The sequence below is a fragment of the Carassius gibelio genome, chromosome A19 (genome assembly GCF_023724105.1).
Source record: "Carassius gibelio isolate Cgi1373 ecotype wild population from Czech Republic chromosome A19, carGib1.2-hapl.c, whole genome shotgun sequence".
Taxonomy (NCBI): Eukaryota; Metazoa; Chordata; class Actinopteri; order Cypriniformes; family Cyprinidae; genus Carassius; species Carassius gibelio.
This window is the reverse complement of record NC_068389.1, coordinates 9,950,232-9,960,286: the sequence shown is the minus strand read 5'-3', so window position 1 is coordinate 9,960,286 and position 10,055 is coordinate 9,950,232. Positions and strand designations below refer to the sequence as shown.

Sequence of the window (10,055 nt, the reverse complement as noted above, 5' to 3'; positions counted from 1 at the left end):
TTAAGAAGCTGTGGCTAATTCAGTGGAACTAGATGCGTTCGTTGAAACCTGTTTTCTGCTGCTGCTGCTCTGGATGTTGCAGTGTGACCGTGGGAAAAAAAGCAGCAACAGACATCCCGTCAATAACCCAGCCTTTACATCCTACAGCATACATCAGCATACCTTCTGAAGATGCGTTATAATTAGCCTGGAGAAATCATCAGCATCATCTCTTTTGTGATTTGACACAAAGACAGACGCACTGGTTGGATTTGGGTTTTATTGCAACTGGAGAGACACACTGAACATCGTCGAAACGGATAAATAAACGCGATGTCGTCGGAAAAACACGGTAATTTTATTTATATATATATATATATATATATATATATTTGTATTTGGTTATACACCACTAATTAAATCGGTCCATGCATCTGGATCACTCATTTAAATAAAATGTGTTCATTGTACAACGAATGAGAGGCGATGACATAAAAGCGATTGTACCACCATTCATGAATTGCATGCTGTAATTTTTTTTTAAATATTTTTTCAATGTTCACCCTTCATCTAAAGGCTGTAGTCGTGTATTCAGGCTGTGTCTCAAATCCTAGTAAGCTGCCTACCTAGGCATCAGAAGCGCGTGATGTCTCTGAGCGCGTGCTGCAGTTTTGCTCGATATAATCATAATGCTGCGCGTTTTGGACGTCAAATGCGCCTTTCGAAGAATTAAAACTAGCAGATGATCTCCATGAACACTGTCCGTGTAGGCAGCTCGCTAGGATTTGAGACGCAGCCGTCGTGTCCGATATTTTCTCCGGTATAGTGTCGTGTCGTGTACATTATGCAGAGTTTTATCAAATGAGAGAAAATGCGCATTAGAAGTGGAATAAATGCTGTTGTATGAAGCCCTATTTCAGGCTTCAGGTCCCTTGGGTCTGTGATTCAACGCACTGTGCGATAGAGGGCCCTAAATCAATTGAATTGCGTGATTTTCAGAAATAACGCAGGTATGATTTACATATAAGAACCTTTTGGATTAGCCTAACAATAATCTTTTTTATTATATATATATATATATATATATATATGTATGATTTTATAAAAGCCCTCTCATCTCTGTCAACCCATTTAGACAAATATTCAAAGTATATTCATGATTCATAATCGTTGTTTAATATACCTAATCTGCAGGATGTTCTAAAATAATAGAGGAAACGAATAGAGAAGGTTCTTTAAATGTGCTCAGAAAATTATGCATTAAATATGTATCCCTGTGTATACCCCAGCACACACACACACACACACATACCATCCTGAACTGTAAATATGCTGCTGACATTGTGAAGGATTACATAACGATAGTCGTTTACTCATAGAAACACCCTGAACTGAAATTTGTCTAAATAATAGCGTGCATATACAGTATACATATACTGTATATATACAGTGGGGCTCGAAAGTTTGGGCACCCCTTGCAGAATCTGTGAAAATGTGAGTAATTTTCAAAAAATAAGAGATATCATACTAAATGCATGTTATATTTTATTTAGTACTGTCCTGAGTAAGATATTGTACATAAAAGATATTAACATTTAGTCCACAAAACAAAATAAATTCTGAAATTATTAAAATAACCCCACTCAAAAGTTTGGGAACCCTTGGTTCTTAATATTGTGTTCTTTTACCTGATGATCCTCGACTGTGTTTCTGTTTTGTGATGATTGAGCATGAGTCCCTTGTTTGTTCTGAACAGTTAAACTGAGCAGCGTTCTTCAGAAAAATCTTTAAGGTCCTGCAGATTCTTCAGTTTTCCAGCATCTTTGCATATTTGAACCCTTTCCAGCAGTAACTGTATGATTTTGAGATACATCTTTTCAGACTGAGGACATTTGAGGGACTCAAACACAACTATTTAAAAAGATTCAAACGTTCACTGATGCTCCAGAAGGAAACAAGATGCATTAAGAGCTGGGGGGTGAAAACTTTTGGAATTTGAAGATCAAGGTAAATTGTACTTAATTTGTGTACCGGGAAACATACAAGTATCTTCTGTTGCTTACGAAGGGCAGAACTAAATGAAAAAAAATTATATTTCAACAAAATAAGACAAATTTTGCCATCTTCATCGTGTTCAAAAGTTTTCACCCCCCAGCTCTTAATGCATCTTGTTTTCTTCTGGAGCATCAGTGAATGTTTGAATCTTTTTAAATAGTTGTGTTTGAGTCCCTCAAATGTCCTCAGTCTGAAAAGATGTATCTCAAAATCATACAGTCACTGCTGGAAAGGGTTCAAAGATGCAAAGATGCTGGAAAACTGAAGAATCTGCAGGACCTTAAAGATTTTTGTGAAGAACGCTGCTCAGTTTAACTGTTCAGATCAAACAAGGGACTCATGCACAACCATCACAAAACAGAAAGACAGCCGAGGATCATCAGGTAACAGCACACAGTACTAAGAACCAAGGGTTCCCAAACTTTTGAGTGGGGTTATTTTAATAATTTCAGAATTTATTTTGTTTTGTGGACTAAATGTTAATATCTTTTATGTACAATATCTTACTCAGGACAGTACTAAATAAAATATAACATGCATTTAGTATGATCTCTCTTATTTTTTGAAAATTACTCACATTTTCACAGATTCTGCAACCCCAAACTTTTGAGCCCCACTGTATATATATATATGTATACAGTATGCTTAAAAAAACTTAAATGATCATTTATGCTTATATAAACTTTAAATTGATGGCATATGTAGAATGAACCAGAGGCAATGAAATTGAAGAGCCAGGTGAAGTTTTCCAAAGGTCTTTTTTTTTTATTTTTATGAATTTCATATGCATCAGTGTGTTAAGGCCCATTCACACCAAGGACGATAACTATAAAGATAACTAGATGAATATACTTGCATCCATGCCACAGGTGTACATTTATTATAAGCACAAGCTGCAGTTTTTTCGCCTGATGTATTAAATGCTTTGAGGTTTTTCAAGTCAGGTGGATTCTGATTGGCTGTCAGTGTTTAATCATTCATCAGCTTGAAAGAATGCTCCTGCTAGTGATACCATTTAAATCATTCTTCTGTGTTATCTTCACAGCTGCCGTGCAAACTTCTTTATTTTCAAAGAATTAGAAATGTATCTTAATGGCTATAGTTATCATCCTTGGTGTGAACAGGCCTTTGTTCTTATGAATAATTGTTTGCCAGTCTTTATTTGTGGTGTATGACTGTGTTTGTGTCACGGCTCAGGACTGGAGGAGGCAGCGGGGAGGCAGTCCATGTCTCAGCAGATGATGCAGATGGCTCCGCCTCCTTACCTCCCCAACCAGGACCCCAACATGCCCCCACATCCTCCTCCAACCAGCTGTGCCCCGCAGCCCAATTACCCCCCTCCCCCTCCTCCTCCTGGATCAGAGGGGTACCTGCAGGAGACCCAGTTCCACTGCGGCACCCTCGGGCCCCAGGGGGCTCCAAACGGATACCCAGTGCAGACGCACGGACCAGTGGGCACCGTCCCTCATCCCCCAGTGGGCTATATACATACAGGATACCCCCTCCAGCTGCAGCCCTGCACGGCCTACGTGCCCGTCTATCCCATAGGCACAGGGGTGAGTTGGCATTCATTTGAACTGCACAGGATAATTCAGAAGTATGTAGCTGGATACAACATACTGCATACTACAGTAGTTATAGTTCACAGGGAGTTGAAGGTTGGTTCTGTTGACGTCATGTATTTTTGATGGTGTTTTAGTGTTATTTTAAAAGCACAGACTGTCTCTTTAAATAAAATATGCAGCTTCTCTAATGCTTAAAAAATTATGTGATGAGATTCCTGTGCATCCCTGGAGAACAAATACCTTTCCAAGAAGAAAAAACACAAGCGGAGATGATATGCATGATATATCCAGACTATAACTCTTTTCTGCCAATATTAGTGAATTTTGAAAATGTATTAGTAAAACCTCAACACCTTTTGGCTGATATTGGATATTTAATATAAATGTTTAATAGATATTTTCTTTTTAGATTTAGATTCCAGTTCATTTTCATTGTTCTCTGTAACAATTTTTGTATAATATCAAAAACTAATTCAGCTCCAAATAAATGATTTAAGCATAGGGCTACAGTTTATTCAAAAGATTTAATTGTGATTTATTTAACTGCATTTTGAACTTTGATAAGTTAATAATAATAATAATAATAAAAAGAAAGTAAAACAAAATATATTACTGTTGTAAAAAATAAAATTGTATCGTAGGTTCCTCATTACTGAAAAAATTGCTAATTATGTGAAAATAAAGGGAACCAGCATACATTTGGGTCCCAAATACATATTTAATACATAGTGTTTGATGATGATTGATTTGTTAATTGCACAAAGGTATATCATGATTTTGATTTTGTTTCGATTAATTGTGCAGCCCTATTTCACTTCATGTGCTGCTAAAGAAACTAAAATTGTAATAGTCAAAAATGTCATGTCCAGTAAAAATATAGGAATTATGCACCTGAAGTGTCTGTGTGTTTTTCTCAGGCACAGCCTTACATGCCCAACGGTGCACCTCATCCAGGTGTTGCCCCCGGCCAGATGGCCATGCATATGCCCAACGGCATTGCTCTGATGGAGTCTCGTCGTCCTCCTCACGACTACCTGCCCATCGCCGTCCTCACCACTGTCTGCTGCTTCTGGCCCACAGGAATAATCGCCATCATCAAAGCCGTGCAGGTAATTGAGCCCAGGACGAGCTCTGGTGCTCTGATGCCAGCAGGGCTGAGATATGAATCAGCTCATGGAGATCTTTTCTGTTTCATGCTTGCTGTTCACACACTAAGAACTACTAAGAACACACGGTTTTAAAAAGATTAGGTAAATGGTTGCATTTCAATGTGGAATAGATCAATGTTTACAAATGATCTACACACAACTAAGGCTTGTTCACACTGTCACACTCTATTTCTGCAAGCGAAGATCTCTTGGGTATGAACACAAAAGACGTGTTGAAAAATGTTGGCGATAAGCACGCGCGATAATCGTCCCGGTGTGTACTAGGCTTTAGACTTTTTAGACAATTAGACAATTTAGGCAATTTAATTTTAATTTAGATTTCATACTTTGTGTGTAGTCTCCACTTTTTCTAGATTTTTACAAACATAGGATTTGATTTTATCGATATATTTATTTATTTGTTTGTTTAGTGGTTCTTTGTGAATAATTTACACAGAATTACATACAATTTGGTTGTTTTTACATCAAACAACTTAATTTAATTTCACACTTGCTTTGAATAGCCATTTTTTTTGTTTAACGGCAGCATTTCAAGGTGACAAACAATTTACAGAGTTTTGTTCAGTTATGTTTTTTTAGCATTAAACTATTTAATAATTTCATTTCATTTCATTTAATGTCAGATTTGACATGAACAGGTATTTTATCTATTTTTTTTCTTTATATCTACTAAATACAATCGTTTATCATTTGTTTAGTGGTTGCATTTTGGTGTTACATTGTCTAAGTGTACAAACAATTTTTTAAGAGAATTTTTTACAATTAGCTCTTTTTTTTAGCATGAAACAAGTTAACTTCATTAAATAATTTAATTTCAGACTTAATGTGAACAGGTATTTTATCGATTTATTTTAGATATATAGTAAATATGATATTTTTTTAGTGGCTGCATTTCAGTATATTATGTTAGCTAACAGTGATTTGCACAGAATTCGTTTTTCTTAGCATAACAAATTTAATTTAATTTAATTTAGATTTGGTGTGAACTGGTATTTTATCGATTTATTCTAGATATCTACTAAATAGGAGTCTCTTTGTTCAGGTGCGTACGGCTGTGGCTCGAGGCGATATGGTTACAGCAGAGATCGCCTCGCGTGAGGCACGTAACTTCTCCTTCATCAGTCTGGCGGTGGGGATCGCCTCCATCGTGCTCTGCACCATACTCACCGTTGTGGTCATCATTGCCTCTCAGCACCACGATGACGACTGGGAGCCCTAGAGAGCGAGCGTGGGACGCACCTCCCGTCCTGACCCCAGGCCATCATTCCAGTCGGTATTCTGCTTTTTCTGTCACACTGCACGGTTCTGATGGCTCAAGCCACCACAACCTAATCTGCAGTGGAAAATATACGCTTTTACAGTCATTTGGCCCATGTATTAGTTACAAGATAGATTAATGGTATAGTAAATCTGAGTGTGGGGAAAACCGAGCATCTACCTTGTTGTAAGCGTGTAAGCTCACACTCACATCAACCTAACTGAGCACTTCCTGTTTCTCCTAAACTAAAGCCTGTGTTAGATCAGTAGTTAGAAAAATAGTGTACTAAAGACTTGAGTCATGTCAGGTGTTATCGTTTGCTTTTAGAATCTGCCAAAAACATTTATTTTTAAAAGAAACCCACAGGAACATAATTTTGGTATAACTGTGTTTTTTGTGATGTTCAAAATATTCCATGTATTATTTTTCTCATTCATCTGTTTGGAAAGATAATATATTTATTTTCTGGTTAACTTGACAAATTCATACGCTGAAAGTGTGGATAAATTGCGTTTTCTAAACACTAGGTATTGAATAGTGTAAAATAATGTATTGAATAAGTTGAAAGAATGATAGACTTTTGAAATAGTTTCCAATATAGCAGAACTGGAATTTCACATTTTATGTACCCAAAGGAACTTCTGTTTTGTAGATCAAAAGAGTGTATATGAGTATTGATTAATCAGAGGCCAGAAATCTACTCTAAGGAGTACACAAACACAGATGCAAGTGCTTGGCCAACAGGAGCTTATATTTAAAGAGAGTGATGCACCAAAACCCAAATTAAAGGTTTCATTTAGCTGAAAACTGAAACTTAAATTTGGGTTTTTGAGCTCAGTATGTCATTCTCTGTGCTGTGTTCATACAGCAGATGATAAACCAGTCATAGTAAAGGTCTTTGGCAATGACCTTCCTCTCAGTATTTTAACTGAATAAATTTGACATTTTGCATCATTTCTGGTTTACCGGTTTGCCCATTGTATCTTATACCACAGACAAATGTTGTGTGCACAAAACAGATGCTGACATAATCGATACGTGTCATAAGAAAAGTTTCAATCTGTGATTCCAACCCTTCAATACTATTTTGGCTGAAATCTCTTCTTTTTTTTATTGCCAAAATTTGCATCACTATTTAATGCTGCAGTGTTTACTTTTTGCACAAATAGTGGTTCAAAATGCAATTGCAGTCTGTTCGTTTGAGAAGCCGAAATAGAAACAGAACCTCGCCCCTATTTTGATAATGCCGCCCCACACGAACGTACACAACCCTGGCAGCGGCGATGGTGGGATCTGCTGTGCCTGCCGCCCGCAGCATATTCAAGCAAAAGCCAACACAGAAAAGTTGTTTTGAAATACGAAATCGACGTGACTCACGTACGAAAGACGAAAACAAAGCAGACTCGGCAACTGATTCCCTTCTGCTCCTTGAGTTTCTCCACCGCTGGAAAGCTGCTCTGATATTTACGTGGGTCCTACCTCTTGCATGATCGTAACCCTTCTTTTTAATGTTTTGTTCCTCCAAAATGTTCCTCTTTTATATATATATAGACACACCTCTTACTGCTCATTGGCCGCAGGTTTGTTTTGGGACTCGCTCCGACACTGTATTCGAAAGCGTTTTTCATAAATCACTTAGTGCACCTTTAATGCCATTAAATTGGGTGTGGTATTAGGGGCCATTCACACAGAATCTATTTTTGCGTTCCTGCATTTTCATTCTTTTTCTATGTAAACATATGCTAGACGGTTTTGTTTGACGTTTGCATCTCGCATCTATTGTTACATCTCGCGCCCGACACAGCATTATAAAAACATGGAGCTCAAGTTAAACAAGTTCTAAACGTTTTTAAAACTTTAAAAAAATAAGTGTTTTTAGACCTTCTAGAGCTTTTATTTTTTTTCTTTTCTCCATTGCACCTACTGTTTTTAATCGCATAATCAACATTCTGTGTGAATGGCCCCTTACTGTGGTAGTCATTAAACCAGATTAACCAATTTGAACTGACCTCAGCAGGATTCCCATCATACTGCTAGCCTGACATGACGGTAAACTGACCCCAGAAGTAAACAATTAATGCTATTGTATAGCACCCCTTGTGGCAACACTGAGAATGCAACGTGTATTTGAGCATCATTATGAATTGCTGACACGTTTTCAATGCGGCAATATGTGAAAATAGCTAAAAGCGTTTGTGTTCATGTACTTGTGTAGAGTAACTCTTAGGCCTAAGTGTGTTGTTGCAGACCGGTCCAGTTCAGAGGTGTTGAAAGAATGTATTCTAGAGTGAAATTATTACTTCATTACAGACTTTTGTAAATTGGCTCTTCATTGAAGGAAGACGTGAGATTTGTGTGTTGTGAATTAGTGTATTATTTATTATTTCAATTAAATTATTAATTTGTGTATTATACTTCTATATTTATTGAAATAACTAACTATTGAAATATTTGGTAATCTTTCCTAGATAACAGTCAGTCATCACAGATGATTGCTCAGCTGGCATATTCTGATGAAGCATGTGATAATATGCACTTTTATGCTCAGAAAGCAAGTAGCTAGTTTGTCTCACTTCTTTGTAGATGAGAGTGTAACTTGCTTCAAGTTCGGACCTCATTGAAACTCCTCACTTGCTGCTGTAGTTTTTAGGGAAACACATTTAGCACAATGGTTTGGGTGAACAAAAAGAATCAAACAATCCTAGTGTTCTTAAATATAGATTATATTAAAACATGGACGCAGTGTTTTAGATTTGTATTTTAGGTCTCCAGTATGTTTATTAATCTCTTGCTTAAAAAAAACTGCATTCATCTGTGCCATCCTCTGACTGTAAAATCTGTCAAACTCTATCTTTAAGCAAGATTTCACCCCAAAAAATAAAAGGTCTGTCATTTCTTCACCCTCATGTCGATCCAAAAACCTTTTCATTCTTTACGGCGCATAAAAGGAGAAATCTAACAAAATGTTGATTCTGTCATATCGGTCTTTTCCTGCTCTCTTTAATCGATTTCTAATATCTTTCTGATCTATTTTTGAACAAATGCCTTGCAGCATATTGCAAGTGTTACACTGAACTGTTTGTTGAATTGTTTATACTTGTTAGACGTGTGATTGCACATGTTCATGTTTATACGGGCTACGTCTAAAAATATGACCCTCGTTTTCTAACTAAGGGAGAGCATAGTTTCGACAGAAATCCTGTCTGTTAATAAGACAAGCTGGTCTGATACATTTTATTTTGGTGTTTTAAAGTTGTGCAAACACTGTACAGTTGATGTGAACCTCGCACCTGTTTATAATTATCCCAGCAATATGCTTTTTCAGTTGTGATATAAAGCAAATGCTTTATTGTTGTAAACATGGCCAATGAGATCTGATTGCCTGATGTTACTGCACACGGTTTCTCTAAGCTTGTAAATGCGGTTAGGTTTATTCAAAAAGCCGCAAGCTCGCTTGTATTTGTGTGCTTTTATAGTTTTACTCTGTGGTGAATCTCACAAAAACCTGTCAAGAACATATTTCACCTCAAGTCAGCAGAAATAATATATTTTTAGCTTATTTAAGGACTATTATTATTTTCTTTTCAAAGACTTTAATTGCAATTAAAAAAAAACATTATCAAAAAAGTACAATATGTGTGTCGTAATGAAAATCTAATGAGAATTTCTTAGAAGAGTAAAACATCCAGATGCATTTCATACATGAGAGTTTTTTAAAATCATGTCAAAAAGACTTAATTCTCTTTTATTTTCCTTTAATTTTGGATGGGAATTGTGACTCAAGCATGTTTTTGTGAGATTTGCCCTCTTAATGAGCCCAAGCATTGATTTGCTGTGTATGAACCGAGTGATTTGAATTAAAGAGGAATACCTGGTGGAGCCAGAATCGATTGTGTGTTTTCTCTGCCTCTTGCTCATGTTTGGCCTTTCTCTATATCTCAGAAGTGCTATTTATAGTTGCCCTGTTTTTTCCCTCTCTATCTCTGAATCTTTTTTCCTTGTGTCACTGGAGCTACAGTGTATCTCCAC

General features: G+C 36.7%; 1 protein-coding gene across 1 annotated transcript; it reads left to right on the top strand.

Moving 5' to 3' along the window:
- The first annotated feature begins 10 nt into the window (after positions 1 to 10).
- Positions 11 to 9,912, top strand: LOC127935053 (proline-rich transmembrane protein 1-like). The gene is made up of 4 exons (XM_052532641.1): positions 11 to 331; positions 3,232 to 3,590; positions 4,517 to 4,708; positions 5,811 to 9,912. Exons 1-4 carry the CDS (start codon positions 313 to 315, stop codon positions 5,985 to 5,987), a joined length of 747 nt encoding a protein of 248 aa, XP_052388601.1. The 5' UTR covers positions 11 to 312; the 3' UTR covers positions 5,988 to 9,912.
- Positions 9,913 to 10,055: the final 143 nt, after the last annotated feature.

Bases quoted from the DNA above. Each gene is read 5' to 3' on its own strand.
- LOC127935053 (XM_052532641.1), top strand. The intron at 3,591-4,516 runs GTGAGTTGGCAT...TGTTTTTCTCAG, and splicing joins TCTATCCCATAGGCACAGGG to GCACAGCCTTACATGCCCAA. The intron at 4,709-5,810 runs GTAATTGAGCCC...CTCTTTGTTCAG, and splicing joins CCATCATCAAAGCCGTGCAG to GTGCGTACGGCTGTGGCTCG.